Below are 19780 nucleotides of genomic sequence, written 5' to 3' on the forward strand. Positions count from 1 at the left end.
AGGAATAGGATGATACACTTAAACGACACTATTGTTCAGTCTATAAAAATGTTGTGGTTTTCATAGTGACCGCACTGAGTTAATAATCTCTTTATACACTTAAACCTGTCTGGATGACAGGCCATTTAGAATTTAGTACAATGGCGTTGAGGCAGAAATGCCAAGGAAATTAGGAACTAATTAAAATTTAAATTTATATTGGCTCCTTAAGGGGGTAAAACGACTGAACTATAAATACACAATATAAAGAGGTAAAATTTTGTTTTGTTAACACGAGCACAAATTTATATGATTAGTTGTTGAGAGTGTTAGGATTGAATAGTACACTGCTTTATATAGTAAGTAAAAGAGAAGGAGGGGAGGGAAGGTAGAAGGGGAATGTAAATGTAGGGAGAGAGCAAAATTAGGATTTTTTTTATAGGTTGTTACACTTAAGTGGCATAATTGGTCAGGCTATTAGAGTTTTGGAACTGGTATATGAAGTATTATACGAAGAAAATGAAAAGAATTAACCTAGGGCCAAAATGTAGATATCACAAGGTAGAGGGCACAAAAAGGGGGGTAACCCCTAAATAGTGAATATCATAGAGAATAAACAAAAAAAGAAAAAAATGCCATTATCATACACAGGTAGAATGGCATTTTTTTCTTTTTTTGTTTATTCTCTATGGTATATGAAGTGTACTGAGCCAATATGAATGTGAGATTTATTGAGAATTTAGTACAATGGATAATAGCCTGAAAAGCTCAGGAAAATAAGAAGTGACCATAACTGTAACTGGATTGGGTCAACGTACAAGGTATATTGTCTGTACTATAACTATACTAACCTAAGTATAGGTTAGCCACCTTTAGGTTTTACCACCTTTATCCACTTTTATATCAAATACTGCACCAAGACATTTTTCCTGTTCTGTGTTTATTTCCTGACATATTCCATTGGGAGTGTCTGATACACTGAAGAGAGGTTGTGTATGCCACCTTAAGGCACAAATACCTGTGTGTTTAGAGCCAATACCCAGAAAAGGCTCTAATATATGTGAGTTAATTTTCACTCACCTCTGTTTTTTTGGTGGTTTATACAATATCACACTATATATCTCTTTTATTTTCTTCATTTTATGTTCAACTATTTGAATATTACATATGTAAGGGGTAAGTCCCTATTGATTTAAGGGCTGCACTCGCACTTTATGTTGTTAGGGGGAACATCACCTAAACGTTGAGTGTTTAAAATCTAGTTTCCTGTAACGGTGGGTTTTGGAGTACTCACAGCGTGTTTTTTCAGCTGCTGCTATCTTAATAACATAAAATCACAATAATCTCCTATATCACACTACAGTTTTCCAGTTTGTTTTAGAGATGTATATAGTACTCTAGCTAGTCAGCAGATGTATGTCATTTGCATGTAGTGATAGTCCCAACATAACTACATGGATTTTACATCATATAATTTCACGAGGCCAGCACAGAGAGAGTTGTGGTGCAGCTCCATATCAAGAGGCCACCTGCTAAGTATTCTTTCGATTTTATTGGTGGTAGCCATGGTTTAGCAGTCTCGTGACATGGTGCTGTACCCCAGCTACTGATTGAGCTAGTCAGACGGTTGGCAACAAAAACATAAAACAGGATGAGCTTGGGATGGGGAATTGTTGAAGGGATGTACAAGGGTAGGGGTAGATTATTTAAGGATTAAGTGAAAAAATAAGGAAGAGAGATCAAAATGATCTAGTTAATTAGCATGGACTAAAATAAGAAGGGATTAAGGAAAGCTGGATGAGAAGAGCGAAATGATTATGGATGAGAATAACTAATGGAGTAAGGTGAGGTAATATGAGTGAAGAAAATGGCATGCAGATAGATTGAATGAGGAAAGAAATAAGTAATAAACAAGGCTGAGAATAGGTGTAAACAAGTGTAGATGTTTTGAAATGAGAGAGATGGAATAGGAAGAAAAAAAGATGAAAGATATGGAGAGGATCAGATAGAATGAGGGAGGAAGAAGAATGATCAAGGAGTGGAGATGGGCCACCAGGAAGTAAAGCAGATTAAATGGAGAGTATAGCAGAAAGATGGTTATTGGGTGGAGAGATATCATGAGAAAGTGCAGATGGGTGAAGAAGGAGAGGGAAGCTGGAGATGAATAGGGAAAATGAATTTGTCAGGAGAAGTTTAGATAAGTTTAGATGAGTAGGAGAAATAAATCTGGTGATTTCAATATGAGATTTTGAGATGTAGGACTGAGCAGGGTTCGTGGATATAATCTAAAAGGGGGACTGAGGAAGATGTAGGGCTGTAATATGAGTTTGTGTGAAATGAGACATAGAAACATACACCAAACAAAATTATAAATGCAATACTTTTGTTTTTGCCCCATTTTTCATGAGTTGAACTCAAAGATCTAAGACTTTTTCTATGTACACAAAATGCCTATTTCTCTCAAATAAATATTGTTCACAAATCTGTCTAAATCTGTGTTAGTGAGCACTGCTCCCTTGCCGAGATAATCCATCCACCTCACAGGTGTGGCATATCAAGATGCTGATTAGACAGCATGATTATTGCACAGGTGTGCCTTAGGCTGGCCTCAGTATTACACAATGCACAACACAATGCAGAATATTACATATTCTATTTTCCTATCCACATTCATGTTAGGTATGGATGTCTAATGGGTTCAAAAGAACAGATGGTAATTTGCTATTCTGTACCATGAGAAATTTGGAATGTGGGTGTATAATATAGTAAGATGAGTGAGGGTCTTCATATGTGTCCTTATATGGTCAACGTTGTTGCAAAGATTTTTAATGTAATTACAGTCGTGTCTATAATAGAACAGTAAACAAAGCCCACACTCTGTTCCTCTGACTTTCTGGACAAAGACACATACTCTCCATCAAAGATCTCTCTCTCTGTAATATTGTTAAGCTGTACCATCTGTTAAGTTTTTATTTTATGTATGTACTGTTGTTTGCATTGTGAGTTGAATAAATACATATTTTTTATAAAGTACGTCAAATTGCGTATTAATATTTTCGGGTTATATAGTAGGATATTACGGTGAGCTATTTAAAGAAGAAAGTACATACATAAACAGATATATTCCAATCACCATTTCCTTATAAATAAATATAGACACAAAATTTGACCTTCTACACCAAAGAAGTTGGAAAGCATTGATTTATTTATTTTCGGTGGTAGACTGTGTACTGATTTAGAAAAAATCACCAGGTTGGCAAATGGTTTAATTTTATTGTCAGTTTTCAAAGTTATCAAGGCAAATTATTTTAATGACTAGATCCCTAGTTCTCTCTTTGTAAAACAGTATACAGAGATACTATACCTTAATAGGTCAACCAGTGATGTCTTATGAGACATTAATTCATACAGGAGAAGGGCCTAAAACAGAAATGAACTGTACGTAAGAAAACATGTACGAACAGTTTGTTAGTTTACTATTATCAGCATTAGTTACTCTCTTCACCAATTAAACCCCAAATAATTTTCTATCTATAGATGTTTGACGGTTCTGTGGCCAGGCAGAAGACACAGTTGAGTAATATTTTCTACAAATAAGATCCAAGCCCAGAGAAGAAGACCAGCTTGTGGAAACTGGTTAAGTATACTCCAGATTACTATTGTCACCCACTGGTCTCCAATGTATACTTGAAGAGTTATCTCAAAGTCATTCTTACCCAGTTTCAAATTCATCTTTCTATTTGTAGTCTCCCCAGTCCCTGTTGTACTACAAAACGGTGTGCACCAACCAATAAAGTTAGTTTTGTCTCAAATCTGTTCTTGATAGAATTCAAATGTCATAAATGGACTAATTTGTGTAAAATGTGTTTTTTCAGTTTTTCATTGAAATCAGACTTAAATTGTATGTTTGAATTACTTGTATATATTGTTAGGCTTGCGTAGTTTTTTTGTTGCATCACGTTGTGTGTACACTGCACATTTTATTCAAAATAAGGTCAGACATTGTGCTAGATTTACTGAATATCTTAACTGCAGGTGTCTATACGATGTAATGCGAACATAAGAATCCATATGTGATTGTTTTGCACATTTGATAATAAAATCGTGCCTTGTAATATATTATCACGATGGATATGGATGAATTCTAAGTTATGTTAGTGCGCCGCGCCATGGGAGATATTGAAACACAGAGAGATGTTGAAAGTAAAAAATGAATTTTCACTGGGGCTTACTATTTGGAAACAATGGTGTAGTCAAAACCAATTTGAATGTACAAAACTGTGAAATATATAATTAGAACAAACTCACAGGATCGCAAATAATGATCTAACCTCACTACAGTCTTTACCTGGAAACTGATAAATACAAGACTAGTCCTTCTGATGGCCAGTACCACCAGAGAGAACAGTATCCAAAGACTAGGCTGTCTAAATAAAGCTCTTCAAAAACATATATCAAGAATCTCAGGATCATTCGCTAAAATGAGAATTCAAAGTGAATTACATTTTTAAAACCAAAGTTGCCAAAATGAAAGCCTAGCTAGCTTAGAGATTGTTTCCAGTTTGGCTATCTTACCAATTCATTTGAAATTCACTTTGAATTAACTTTCAATTCTCACTTTAGTAAGTATCCCTGTATATATTAGGTGCTTTAAATATGAACTTTGATCCTTTGATGAAAAGGAGATGAGTGAACTCAAAAATGAGAGAGAGAAACAGCAGTTTCTTTGGAAGATTGGGCTGCTCCTCATAGACACCTGGATAAAGTATTCTTGAGTGACAACAGTCTGGGCAGTCTGCTGAAACTGTTATTGTATTGTGTCCTTGGGTCATTCGGAATTAGATCAAATTAAAATGAAGCTGGCTAGGTAGTATACATTCTGAATTTGACTTGACACTTGGAACCCTTTGCAGAGTCTTAGCGTGGAGTGGGCAGGAGTAACAGGGGATTATATATACGCTGGTTAGATAGAATTTAAAGTATTGGAAGTATTAGTCCTGCGAAATTCATCTTACTGGCTTTTCACTTCCTGTGTGATAACAGCTGCTCAGCAAGTGAAAGGCACAAGAAAATGGTTCCCCCAAACTTACAATCCAAGTGTGCATTTTTAAAGATATTCTATTCTGCAATTGTGACGTCTTTTTCCTCTATAACTGAATTATTTACAATGCTATTTAATGTAAGATAAACCTGTTTTTAGTTTCTCAAATGCATGAAGAAAAATGTCAACCATGCTTTAGGAGTGTCAACCAAGCCTGTGTTTTTTAATATGGTCTTTATCCACTGAAAATAATATAGAATCCTTTCAAATTTTCCCAGAAATCACAGGAGGTCATTTTCTATTCTGATTTTAATCTCACCTTGAATGAGCACTGGATGCCAAAGGTCGGAAGACATAATTACCTGACTCGTTCTCATTTCTTTCTCCTTTAGTACTGCAACATTCAGGTCCCGTTGTGCTAATAATTGTGACAGAGGGACTTCTCTAAAGAATGCTCCGTTCATGTCTGATACAACTGTCTGCAAATCTCCCGATGACAGCACCTAATTAAAGGTGGAGGGGAGAATCTGACGATCATAATGTGAGTTACAATCTACATAATTGTTCTATAAAGAGGAAATATAGAATATGCAAATAAAATATAAAGCATAAGTTATACAATAAATGCACCCACGATGGTTTAGTGCTTAGAGGGTACTGGTAAAGTAAGGCAGTTCAACAGCCTAGTCTGGAGTCTCTCTGCTAAAAAGATACTAGTTATTAGAAGTAGGAGTAGTGTCTTGAAATGTTCTCAGATGGTATAAGGAGCAAGAATAAGGGGACAATGGAGGGATATACAGTGTAGTATGTTGTATGAGAAGGAATATGGAGAATGAGGTGCACTTACAATGTTTAGAGCCACCAGTTAGCTCTACTTCTGTGCATTGTGTCTCTTGATCCAAATGGGTGATCCAGGAGATATGTAACAGAACCATAAAGTGTAGTATGTACATATTACACTACCTGTATATGGTTCGTATTCTGTTTATGTACATACTACACTATAGGGTTCCTATTCTGTTTATATACATACTACACTATATGGTTCCTATTCTGTTTATATACATACGACACTATATGGTACTTATTCTGTTTCTGTTACATACCTCCTGGATCTCCCATTTGGATCAATACATACCCTGCATATCCTTAAAGGATCACTATAGGGTCAGGAACACAAACATGTATTCCTGAACCTATAGTGTTAAAACCACCATCTAGCCCGCCTGGGCCCCTCGTGTCACCATAAATATAGCAAAATCTTACTGTATTCAAGCCTGGAGCTGTAACTCTGCATGCTGTTTGACTCAGAAAAACAAGCAGTATGCTGACATCATCAGAAGTGGTAGCCTGATCCAATCACAATGCTTCCCCATAGGATTGGCTGAGACTGACAAAGAGGCAGATCAGGGGCACAGCTAGCATGATTCAAACACAGCCCTGGCCAATCAGCATCTCCTCATGAATTGAATCAATGAATCTCTATGAGGAAAGTTCAGTGTCTGCATGCAGAGGGAGGAGACACTGGATGTTTGGATGCATTTTAGACAGCCATGATCCAGGAAGGATCTCTAACAGCCATCTGAGGAGTGGCCAGTGAAGTTATCACTAGGCTGTAATGTAAACGCTGCATTTTCTCTGAAAAGACAGTGTTTACAGGAAAAAGCATGAAGGTAATGGTTCTACTCACCAGAACAAATTGAATAAGCTGTAGTTGTTCTGGTGACTATAGTGTCCCTTTAAGCGGGAAAGTAGAGCTAACTGGTAAACATGATTATTGCACCTCTTTCTCCTTATTCCTTCTCATATGACATACTACACTATACTCCTCCATTGTACGCTTCTTCTTTTTCCATATAGCATCTGAGAACATTTCAAGGCGCTACTCCCATTTTTTAACAAATAAGTTATACAATGTATATTACTATTACAATTATATAAACATACATTATACAATAACAGTATAAGTACTTTGTATTCTTGTTTGGAGCTAAACTCTATTAACAATTCAAATGCCAAAGGTCTGCACATCATATTAAGGCCGAGATCTAATATTTCTGGGTACACTTTTACAGTGATTTAATATTTAGAAAAATGTTTTACATTTATAACATTAAATATTTTTTTTTAATATATTTTTTATACATTATATCGTTTTAGATATTTTAATATTTTGAAAAAAATATTTTGAAAAGTTTATCCATAAATATTAAATCGAGTACTTAAATAGATAACATGACCTATATTTTCCCACAAAGCATTTACTGTCTCTCTGTGTCACTAAATTGTATTATTGTAGCCTTTATCCCGTTTTGTTTAAACTAGTGCTTTGGTTTTTTACCATGTTAAGCCTTTCTTCAATGAAATGTCTAAATGGTTAACAGACCGAATTATGATTATTTCATGTGTTTTTATTTTTTAAATAAAATGCCTTTTGGCTTGATAAATATATATATTTTTGTGTCAGTCTATTCACTAAATAGTGGTGAGTAGACAAATCACTTGCAGAATTTAGGCCACAAATAGCTTTTTTCTGTAACTTGACTTAGTGACAAGGTTGGACGGAATCAATATTGGTAATATTGGAAAAGTTATTTTGCAATATTAATGTGGTCAAGTAGAGCGCCGTCTCTGGTGGCCACTTCCAAACAGTTTAACAAACCTGTTTAGGGTGCCTAGAGTGCAATTTGAACTCTCTTTCCCGTAACAATAAAAATAAAACTGATGTAACGTAAAAAAAAATAATAACTTTAATAAACATAGACTTCGCGAAAACAAAACAAAAAAAACAGACAAACAGAAGTTACTTTGTTATTAGGGCCAAATTCGAGAGAAGAGGCAGCAGACGGGTGACAGAGTTATCATATTGAGAACAAATAAAAGACAGAGAAGTTAGAGTAGAAAAGTGGTGGAGGTAATCACATGGCAAGAAAGAAACTTAAACTGTGAAATATAAAACTGGAAGGAGAAGGAGATAGGGTTGCCATTAGTCCTGTCCAATATTTGATTTGGCTGTTTGGTAAAATCTGTTGTAAAATGTAACATAAAATATCTGGTATTTTCTGGTTAACCTGCTGTCAGTGGCAGGAGACCAACCTGTGGGCATGACCATAAGGGATAACAAGGCTATGCAGTACTGAAGAAGTCATTGACGGTAGCAATGGTGTACGCTTGGTGGAACCTGCATTGATCCGGTGCTTCTCTCACCGTTGGTTGCTGTTACTTGTCCAACCCAGTGCATGAGATCTAAATTGTGAGGCTGTGCAATCCCACCTTCTAATTCTATTTGAACTTTGCATTTTAATGAGGTAGTGACAGCAATCTATGTCGAGAGAAGCACGGATCAATACAACTCCTACACAGCAGTCAGCATATGACTACACTGACAATAGAAGTAACAATGATAAGGTGGGGTAACTGAGAGATGAGATGGAAGAAAGGGGCAATACAGTTGAGGGATATGACTGAGGGATGCCTACCTCCATTATTATTCACTCATTGTCCAGCATTTTTTGGAGGACAGCTAGCTACCCTAGAAGGATGTGGTAAGGACATGGTTTGTAGAATTGGACTTACAAGATGAAGAGGACTTATAGCATAATTCTAATGTATAAAATGTGTATAAACCACACAATAAATTCATGAATTACCCGGCTTAGGATGCTTTCCTGTTGTGCCGGAGAAAGACCAGAGGCATGTTGGGAAAGTCCGACTTTCAGAGCCATCGAAAGCTCCCGTGGATTCATGTCATAAAATGACTGAGCACTTATACCTGACACCAGCTCTCCAAGGTGACTCATATTGGAAAAGGTTAACACCTAGGGCAGAGAGATCCAAAACAAAACAAATACAATTTCAATAATTTTTTCTTGGGTGGGACTTTGTGACCTTGCGCCCCCTTATGTTTTTAGATATGGGGTGTTCATTATACCAGAAAATCTTGGGAATTGTAGCGGTTGAACTGACCAAGGTAATGCCTTACCTTTTCAGAATTTAGATATTTCCCGGTCAGTACCATAATCTGACTTTTAGTCCAGCCTGAGACCTGCTGGAGAGTCAGGATTGCTCCCTGCACAGCCTCTGGTGACAGAGCCTCCAGCTGCGACAGTGTCAGACTAACGACAGCATCAGATAGGGATCCCAGACTCTCGTTCAAAGTCTGGTTTAACATAGCAATCTGGAGAAACTGAGACTTCATCTGCAAAAAAATCAAAGGTTCCACTTAGATCATTTCAAGATAACTCGTTATACAAAAAGGATGATAAAAAGTTTCATACTTGAGTTACTGGCAGGGGAATTAGACATATTTACAGGTTAATTCAGGTTTACAGAATCTCCATAGAGCAGGGGGTCCCAATTAAGTTCCCCTGGAACCCTTTGACACAGTATACCAACATCGAAAAATAATTTGCGCCGTAGCACAAACCTTTTAATAAGTGGCTTTTTTTATTATCATTTTCAAATATTTTGCTCATAAACTGTTTAGTCTTATGATACTCATGAAGCTTCCCCTTAAAAAAGGCAATCTTTGTACTCTGGGTGGTTTTGCTCAAAATGACGATGTAATTTAGCAGGTGCTAACAAACTGTCTGGCAATATTTTCTTGCAATCTAAGCATTGTGCATTTTTATTTCTGGCACTTGTGAATCCATATGATAAGTAGCTGTCGTCATATTTTTTTTTTCTTTGTTTGAGAAGAAGATTGGTAGCATTCTGTGCTTTTCTTTTTTTTCTTTGACTTGTTACTTGTCTCTCCTATTTGAGGAACAGTAGATTCAACTTTTTTGGACTTGTTTTCTTGATTTCTTGTTGTATCGTCTTTCTCAGTTTCTAAAATTGTCAAACTATTAGAAGTAGTAATACTTTTTCTCTTGATAGTTCCTTGTTTTAACCAATTGTCCAAATTCATGGTTGTTGGTTGGTAAAAAAAAAACAAAAACACTTCTCTAACCCCAAAAAAATACAGATCTCACAACCTGACTGCAAAGGATGCTGTTTTTTTTTATAAAGCTCTTAGAAAGAAATGAATATGAGCAGGATTTTTGCTCAATATTACTACAGATTTCACTACCTGACTGCAAAGGACGCTGTTTTGTTAACAGCTCTTAGAATGACATTTTTTTGGTATATCACAGATTTCTACTGATAGTATGCAGAACAAATAAAATTAAAAAAATACATATATAAAATTATATTTAAATAAAATTATTTGAAAATAAGTAAAAATAAATAAAAAAAAAAACATTTTAAAATTGCCAAAATCATGTGGATACTCTCATTTCACTCTTGCAATTATTTGGTAGTTAGAAGAAATTGCAGCTACTCCCATGAACACTATATGTCACTATGCAAGCAAGCCTCACTTCAACCAAAAGTCAAACCCCTGGGGAACTACATGGATCATTAGATATTGCACTTGGATCAATATGCCAAGTCAGTATAAACACTAGGAGAGAGAGGAATGGGAGAATACTGAAGGAGAGAGGAGTAAAAGAATACAGGAAGGAAAGAGGAGTAAAGGAATCCTGGGAGGAGAGAAGAGTTAATAAATGTTGGGAGGAGAGAGGAATGAAGGAATACTGGGCTGCAAGGAATTCTTACCTTAAAGGCACACTATAGTCACCCAGACCACTTCAGCTCAATGAAGTGGTCTGAGTGTCAGGTTCAGAGAAACTGCTATGTTTACATTTGGGGTTAAGTCAGCCTCTAGTGGCTGTCTTCCGGACAGCCACTAGAGGCGCATCTGCGACGCTGGAGGCGCATTTCGCCTCCATCGCGCAGAGCTTCCATAGGAAAGCATTGAGAAATGCTTTCCTTTGGACACTTTGAATGCATGCACAGCACTTGTCGGACGGGGAGCTGACGTCGGCGGGGGAGGAGGGATCACCAGCGCCGAGTGAGCACGGCGCTGGATTAAGGTAAGTGGCTGAAGGGGTTTTAACCCTTTTAGTGCCACCGGATAAGGACCCTGAGGGTGGGGGCACCCTTAGGGCACTATAGTGTCAGGAAAACCGCTTTGTTTTCCTGACACTATAGTGATCCTTTAAATGACGCTGGGCAGGCTGAGACAGGACAGGTATGCATAAGTGTGTAGCAATCTCGCAATCTCTTTATAAGATCGCGACCTCGCGATCTCTGCTGTTTCCGACCTTCCGGGAACAGCAGGGAATAACGGCCATCTTGGATTGGGCAATTCACGGCAGGGCCCTAAATTGGGAAACGCAGCCTCAGAGGAACGTAAAAGAACTCCATCCAGGGGATCATTATTGAGGTATCATAAGGAAACAGACTGAATGTTCTTGTGTTTTAAGATCTGTTATAGGATAATTTATGTAATGTGTTTGTCAGAGAATGAAATAAAGATTTACTTGCATACATATAACATTTTATTTATAACCAGACCAGAGTCCTACAGGATGCAATAAGGTGGTAATTGCAGCCCTACCTGGTGGTCTTTTATGTGGAATATGGAATCTAAGTCCATGGAGTAATCAATTTTCAATTACTGCTGGTACTATCACAGGGAAACCATCCCATCTTTCTTTGTTACTTTCCTACAGCCTGCAACATGTGCACAGTCGTGCTCGTCCTTTTTACCTTTTATCGTGTATTCAGATGGATTTCTAGAATACATGATAAAGTACTGCAGTTTTCATGACCTTTGGCCACCAGCTAGGCATCATGTAGCCCCATGTAGCCAAAGCGCAGCTTAAGCGGAACAGGGCCTTGACAGGGGTTAGGAGGCGGGCCCAGGAGGAACAGACAGGACAGGTGGGTTATGGGATATGTGGGATTGGCTATTTAAGGGAGGAGCCATTTTGTAAGGTTCACTTCTAATTTCCTACCCGGTTCAGTTTGTGTGCATCCCGGTGCTCTCTAGACTTTCTGGGTAGGGTTTCTCTTTTGTCTCCTCTGCAGGGCCATGGATATCGTGGAGAAGCTTTTGGAGGGAATCAGGACAGCGGCGCGGCAACAAGGAGCGGATTGGGTGCAGGCCCAGCTGGGCCCGGTCCTTGCTGCGGCAGCAGGACAGGAGGCCGGAGACTCACGCCCGGCGAGGGCCAGGAGGCCCCCGAGGCGTTTGAGCCCGGGAGGAGAACCGGAGGTCGGTGGCACGGGAGTGCAGGAGACAGCCAGTGGAAGTCGTAGCAGGCCCAGGAGCTGCCTGGTTGAGGCTCTGCCTCCCAGTGTGCGGCCGGGGCTTCGGCGTGGTGAGTCGAGACGGGCGGCTGCCCTGGACATCGATGCACCAACCCCTAACACGGAGGGGGCCGTGCGCGGAGCAGGATCCGAGATGGCGGCCGGACGGCCTAGTGCGGGGCCTGGCGGGGCGGGGTCTCGGCCCAGGAGGGCACCCCCATCGGTCTTGGCGGTGGACTGCAGCACGCGGACTGGGACGGTCCACGACGGGCCCAACGTACAGCAGGCAAGTGCAGGGGCTCCTTCCGGGGGTCCCCTTGGCGTGGTGGGCAGGCGGGGAGTGAGGCCCGATTCCAGGGAGCGGGCGGACGGGGAGGCGGGTAGGCGAGCGGCCCAAGGGGAGCAAGGGTCGGGCGGAAGGCCCCTGGGGGGGGTGCGGGATGCTGCGAAGGGGTCCCGCGGAGTGCAGACTGGGCGGGCTTCCGTGGGAGGGGATGGGGGGTCCCTCGGTAGTTCTCTTGCGGGGCGGAAGGTATTGCCTGCGGGTTCGATGGATGTTAGGAGGGTGGTAGAGGGTAAGGGGAAAGGTAAGGCCCCGAGGTCCGGTCGGTCGGGGATAACTGTCTCGGGGAGCGGGGTGTCACCATCCGCGTCCGTTGAGGGCCCCGGGGGAGGTGCCCCTGGTCTGGGTTCCGTAGGTGTAGTGGTAGGTCGGGCTGCGGCGGGGTTGGGGCGCGGGGCGGGAAGCGGAGAGGGTGGGCCTAGTTCGGAGTCGGGTAGTGCTAGCCCCTCGCCGGTGAGGGCCCCCAGGACACGCAGACGGAGGCCCCGGCGCAGGCGCGCAATGTCAGGGAGTTCGGCAGGGTCCGGGTCCCCCAGGTTGTCTCAGCGGGGGTTGGCATCCAAAGGCGATGGTAGGAGTCGTAGTCCACGTGGCAGGGCTCTCAGGGCCTTTGGGGCGCGACGGCGGGAGGATACCCGGCGGGAGGCTTTGGCGGTTAGCAGGCGCTCCCCGGTTCGGGACGGGAAGGTGGTGGGGGAACAGTACGCCTTGCCCAGGACTTCTTCTCCTCTTTCCAGGTCCCGGAGTCGCTCCTCATCTGAATTTTCCAGGCACCGGGTGGGATCCCTGGTTGGCGGGACATCGGCGGATGGCGTTCATCCTGGACGAGCAGTGACGGACTGCGCAGCCCCGGGTGTCCTCGGCCCCAGGGGCTTGGCCGGTGAGTCTATTGAATCGCTACAGTCCAGTGCACTAGTACAAACACTGCAGTCACTACTCCACTCACTGGGGGCGGGGGGTGGCACACAAGGTAGCGTAGGGCAGGTGTGGACGCAAGGGGGAGGGGAGGTGGGGCCCGGTCCAGGGACCCCGGCGGTAGTTGCGGGCGGGGAAGCTGTGTCGGCTTCCAGCGTGGGTGAGGCGGGAAGCGAACGGGCGGAGTTGACGGGGGGGGTGACGGAAGCAGCGAGGCAACATGCGTATGTGTCCTTCGCGGGCCCGCTGGGGGTGCACCTCAAGCAGGAGGTGAAAGATAAAATCTGGAAGGGGGAATTTTGCGAGATTTTCTCGCTTCTTCCCTTGGAGGACTTTCTTGACCTCAAGGAGGAGGACAAAAAGGACGAAAAGAAAGAGGAGGAGGAGAAACGGCGGAGGTATCGCAAGATACCGAAGTCTTTTGGTAACTGGCTAAGGGCATTCTGTATCCTAGCCAGCGTGATCGGGGAAAAATCTCCGGGCTCCTGCTCGTCCCTGTTTTGCTACTTGGACGGCATATGGGAGGCATACCGCACCTATGGCGGATTGGCATGGTGGCGGTATGATGAGCAGTTCCGGCAGCGGCTGGCGGCGAATCCGGGCATGCGGTGGGACCAGATGGACCTGCCTCTCTGGATGAAGCTCATGATGGCACAGAAGGCACAGCCCTTTCAGCACGCGGCTGGCGCTAAGGGTCAGTCCTCCTCGTCGGCCGCCTCGCAGAAGGGCTTATGCTGGCTCTTTAATGAGGGCCAGTGCAAGTGGGGCGCAGCCTGCCGCTTCAAGCACGAGTGCTCGGGTTGCGGTGGGGCTCATGGGCTCCAACGTTGTTTCAAGAAAGGGAAGTCCGGGGGGACAGGAGCCTCTGCCGCGGTTGGCGGCGGAGGGTCTCCCACTACCTCGGGGGCTAACCCCAGTGAAATTAGACGCGATGGAGCCCTGGCTAAACCGCTACGGTAACAGGGCAGACGCGGAGCTGCTTAGAGCGGGGTTTGGGCAAGGGTTTGTCATTCCGTTTCGGGAGAGGGGTGGCACTGCTTGCCCTCATAATCTCAAGTCCGTGGTGGAGTTCCCAGAGGTGGTTCGGGAGAAGTTGGACAAGGAAGTGCGGTTGGGTAGGATGGCGGGGCCTTTTGTGGCCCCGCCACTGGCGGGCCTTCGGGTCTCTCCCCTCGGGGTGGTCCCCAAGAAAGAAACAGGGAAGTTTCGGCTCATTCACCATCTTTCCTATCCTAAAGGGGAGTCGGTGAACGACGACATTGACAGGGACCTATGCTCGGTCTCTTACGCATCATTTGACCAGGCGGTCGAGCTGGTGAAGAGAGCTGGGCGTGGTGCGTTGATGGCCAAGGTGGACATCGAGGCTGCTTTTAGGTTGCTTCCGGTGCACCCGGCGTGTCATCACCTGTTAGGGTGCTTCTTTGAAGGGGGCTACTTTGTGGATTTGTGCCTTCCCATGGGGTGCTCCATTTCGTGCTCTTACTTTGAGAAGTTTAGTTCATTTCTCGAGTGGGTGGTGCGGACGGAAGCGGGAGATAAAGCGGTGGTGCACTATCTGGATGATTTCCTGTGTGTGGGGCCGGCCGGATCTCCCGCGTGCCAGCACTTGTTAGGTACCATCCAATGGGTGGCGGGCTGCTTTGGGGTGCCGCTGGCGGCAGATAAAACTGAGGGCCCGACTGAGTGCCTTAGTTTCCTGGGTCTGGAGATAGATTCAGTGCGGGGGGAATGTCGGCTGCCGCTGGCAAAGCTGGAAGGTTTGCGCGGCGTGGTGGCAGAGGTGCGTCGGGCACGAAAAGTGACCCTGCGCCGACTGCAGTCATTGGTTGGAATGCTCAATTTCGCCTGTAGGGTGATACCCATGGGTAGGGTGTTTAGCCGCAGCTTATCGGCGGCTACCGCGGGGATTAGGTCCCCTCACCATTTCATCCGGGTATCTTCGTCCATGCGGGCGGACTTGGGGGTGTGGGATACCTTCCTCAGGGACTTTAACGGGACGGTGTTCTTTCGGCAAGGGGGCGTGTCGACAGCTGAGCTAGAGCTGTACACCGACGCGTCGGGTAGCGTGGGTTTTGGGGCCTACTTCGGTGGGAGCTGGTGTGCTGAAAAATGGCCGGAGGCATGGGGGCAGAGCCCCCTCATGCGTAACCTGGCGTTTCTGGAGCTGTTCCCACTGGTGGTGGCGCTGGCGCTGTGGGGGGACCGGTTGAGGGACAGGAAAGTGGTTTTCTTCTCGGACAACATGTCCGTGGTGCACGCGGTTAATAATCAGTCTGCAGCATCGAGGCCGGTGGTAACTCTGCTGCGGCGCTTTGTTTTGTTGTGCATGTCCCTGAATGTGGTTTTTCGCGCGCGCCATGTGCCTGGGTACTTGAACGAGGTGGCTGACGCTCTGTCTCGTTTTCAGTGGTCCCGGTTTCGAACGATGGCCCCGGAGGCCCAGGACAGGGGTCAGCCGTGCCCGATCGAGATGTGGCAGCTAGGAGCGTCCTGCTTGGCGGACTCGTGAAGGCTTCGCTGGCACCGGCCACATGGGCCGCATACAGTAAGGTCTGGAGTTCATGGGAACGTTCCTGGGGCGGGCTGGGCCGAGGGGTACGAGGGGAGCCGCCTCTGGATGCCTTCTTGTGGTTTACCTTTCAATTACTGGCGGGGGGCGCCTCCCCGGCGGTGATTGACCGGAACATGGCTGCAATGGCGTTCTGGTTCAAGCTCCATGGTGGAGCGGATCTTACCAAGGCGTTTATTGTCCGGCAAGCACTCAAAGGGTATCGGAGGGCTCGGAGGGCCCCCGACGCTAGGCGCCCGGTGTCGGTGCATGTGCTGGAAGGGCTTGTTCGGGCGCTGCCCTCCATTTGTTTCAATGCATTTGAGGTGTCGCTATTCCGTGTGGCATTTCTTTTGGCTTTCTTTGGGGCGTTCCGCGTCGGGGAGTTGGTGAGCAACACCCGGGCGGCCACGGGGGGCTTACAGGTGTCTGGGGTACGTATACTGGATGGGAAGCTGGTGGTACACTTGGCTAGGTCCAAGACGGATGTGGAAGGCAAGGGCCGGGACGTTACGCTGGGGGCCCTGCCGGGCTCGGCATTGTGCCCAGTAGCTGCGGTGTCGGAGTATTTGGGTCAGAGGCCCGCGGTTGGCGGGTCCCTGTTGGTCCATGCGGATGGCTCGTCGCTCTCTCGCTTCCAATTTCAGAAAGTTTTCAGTCTGAGTCTGGGTCGGATGGGACTGGATGCCAGCGCATACGGCACCCACTCCTTTCGTATTGGGGCGGCCACGGAGGCCACACGTCTAGGTTTGGGGGATGAGGTAGTCAAGCGGATTGGGAGATGGGAATCTGTTAGGTTCCGCTCATATGTACGCTTGGGTATGTTGGAACACTAAGGGACATTGGGGCGGCCTGGGGGGTACGGGTGGTTTTATCCTGTGTTTTTTCTTTCTTCCCCAGGCCGGGTCGCTTGGATCGTGGGTCATTCCTTCATTTTCTGGGCCGGACGGAGGGCTGCAGCTCGAGCTCAAGGCCAGCAGCTGGGCTTTCCGGAGGACCAGCTCGTAGTGCGCTGGTGGGGGTATCGGGGCTTCTGCTGGGGGGACGTCTGCAGGGCAATATTTGGTATGGTCGCAGGCGGGGCGCGGCCAGATATGCTAGTTTTACATGCAGGCGGTAATGACCTGGGCCTCACCCCGCAGCGGAGGCTGGTAAAATGGATGAAGCAGGATCTTAACCGGTTGGTTGATCTGCTTCCCGGGGTGATGCTGGTATGGTCGGAGATTGTTCCGAGGCAGCGGTGGCGTTACGCCCGGGACCCGGTAGCCATTGATAGATGCAGGGGTAAGGTGAACAGCCTGATGGCAAGTTTTGTTAGGAAACTGGGGGGAGTGGTGGTAAGGCACCGGGAACTGGAGGAGGGGTTGGATGGGTATTACCGCTCGGACGGTGTACACCTTTCGGCAGTGGGTTACGACCTGCTAAACTTGGGTCTGCAGGAGGGGATGCAGAGGGCGTTCCTTCTCCGGGGTGGCGGAGCTCAGACGGCTTAAGGGGTCAAGGTCTGAGCTTGTGGCGGGATAGGGAGCTGAGAGAGAGGACATAGGCTCCCTATGAGGAACGTGAGGAACATGGAAAAAAGTGGAATTATGGTCAATGGTGGTTTCGAGTCCTGGAGGTGGCTCAGAACCTGGTGGGGCAGGGGTATCCGGGTATACCCCTGCCATGGTTACTTATGGTTGGCACTTGTTCGGTTCAAGTTGGCGAGGTTGGAAAATGTCGTTACATATTTGTATTTGTTATGTTGGGGGTCATTGCCCTCTATTAAAAAGAAGGATACGGATGAGAGGGGCGGAAGGTGGGGGCAATGACCCATGTTTATATGTTAATTTATTTAAAGCAATATTATCGTTATATATTATTTAAATTATTTAATAAAGCTGTGGACAAATTTTCCCATATACCAGGTGTCAGTGTGTTATTGGGTTAGGTATGTGGGGGGTTTTTGTCCAAGGTTCCGCCAGCCCATATGGCGACTATACACCGGTCATGTAGCCCCATGTAGCCAAAGCGCAGCTTAAGCGGAACAGGGCCTTGACAGGGGTTAGGAGGCGGGCCCAGGAGGAACAGACAGGACAGGTGGGTTATGGGATATGTGGGATTGGCTATTTAAGGGAGGAGCCATTTTGTAAGGTTCACTTCTAATTTCCTACCCGGTTCAGTTTGTCCCGCCCACCCTCCCTATATTTTATGTTTAGATAGGGGTTTCCCGTTTTTTCACAGCGGCGGGATAGGGAGCTGAGAGAGAGGACATAGGCTCCCTATGAGGAACGTGAGGAACATGGAAAAAAGTGGAATTATGGTCAATGGTGGTTTCGAGTCCTGGAGGTGGCTCAGAACCTGGTGGGGCAGGGGTATCCGGGTATACCCCTGCCATGGTTACTTATGGTTGGCACTTGTTCGGTTCAAGTTGGCGAGGTTGGAAAATGTCGTTACATATTTGTATTTGTTATGTTGGGGGTCATTGCCCTCTATTAAAAAGAAGGATACGGATGAGAGGGGCGGAAGGTGGGGGCAATGACCCATGTTTATATGTTAATTTATTTAAAGCAATATTATCGTTATATATTATTTAAATTATTTAATAAAGCTGTGGACAAATTTTCCCATATACCAGGTGTCAGTGTGTTATTGGGTTAGGTATGTGGGGGGTTTTTGTCCAAGGTTCCGCCAGCCCATATGGCGACTATACACCGGTCATGGGAAATGTACTTCAGTAACGTTTAGCCATCACTGAGCCATCACTGAGAAGTCAATTTACTATATTGTAACCTTTTTTTATGTTAACCCAGGAGGATGGCTGCCATTTACTGAGGCCCACACACCTGGATTTGAAGTATGGTTATTCTGATATTAAGAGATTTTTTTAACCAGGTATTAACAATAAATGAACAAGCAATTTCTTCCAGACTGGATCTCTTTGAAATCACTATAACCCCTAGATGAGGAATAGTAATTACTATTTATCTGCCAGATCACTCTCCCTGCCAATAGTATTATAGACTGGCAACATGCAAAGAAACCAAGATGGCTGAGTCAAAATGGCACAAAATAAACTGCATAAATATAATTTAAAATACTTTTTCTAGCACTGTAAATGAATAGTTAGTAAATTATTAATGCAATTATTCAAATTGAATGATTATGAAGAAATGTCTTGCTGAATATGTGAACCATATAAATGTGCATCTTCTACAGGAATATATCTTTATATTATTTATTACTTAGTACCCCAACCCCTTTTTAAAAAACTGTGAGACCTCCCCCTATATTGTGGGACAGGACGACATTCCCCTGTTTATGTGTCACTCTCCATATATACACTAGGATGTAGAAGCATGGATATTGTTAAAGGACAACTATTGTTTTCCTGGCTCTATAGGGTCTTTAGGTCCCCCCCCCCCCCCCACCCTCAGGGTCCAACTCCCGCCAGGCTCTAGGGGGAGGAAGGGGTTAAAGGCTTACCTTTCTCCAGCGCCGGGCTCCCTCGGCGCTGGGGACTCTCCTCCCTCTTCTGATGTCACCGGCTGAATGCACAAGCGCGGCAAGAGCCGCGTGTGCATTCAGTCAGTCCAGAGGAAAGCATTTTCAATGCTTTCCTATGGACGCTGGCGTCTTCTCACTGAAAATCACAGTGAGAAGCGCAGAAGCGCCTCTAGCGGCTGTCAATGAGACAGCCACTAGATGCTGGATTAACCCTAATGTAAAGATAGCAGTTTTCTCTGAAACCGCTATGTTTACAGCTGCAGGGTTAACCCTAGATGGACCTGGCACCCAGACCACTTCATTGAGCTGAAATGGTCTGGGTGCCTAT

The 19780-nt window shown here is 45.1% G+C and overlaps 1 protein-coding gene across 1 annotated transcript in view; it reads right to left on the reverse strand.

Moving 5' to 3' along the window:
* The window catches only part of OTOA (otoancorin), a 116531-nt gene that overhangs the window by 39336 nt on the left and 57415 nt on the right, over positions 1-19780 (reverse strand). Inside the window, exons 13-16 of the mRNA XM_063429484.1 lie at positions 9003-9218; positions 8671-8838; positions 5383-5523; positions 3344-3399 (exon numbers count right to left, since the gene is read on the reverse strand). Coding sequence (XP_063285554.1) covers positions 3344-3399; positions 5383-5523; positions 8671-8838; positions 9003-9218 — 581 coding nt within the window. The remainder of the gene's footprint in view (positions 1-3343; positions 3400-5382; positions 5524-8670; positions 8839-9002; positions 9219-19780) is intronic.

This window comes from Pelobates fuscus, chromosome 8 (genome assembly GCF_036172605.1).
Source record: "Pelobates fuscus isolate aPelFus1 chromosome 8, aPelFus1.pri, whole genome shotgun sequence".
In the NCBI taxonomy this organism is placed as follows: domain Eukaryota; kingdom Metazoa; phylum Chordata; class Amphibia; order Anura; family Pelobatidae; genus Pelobates; species Pelobates fuscus.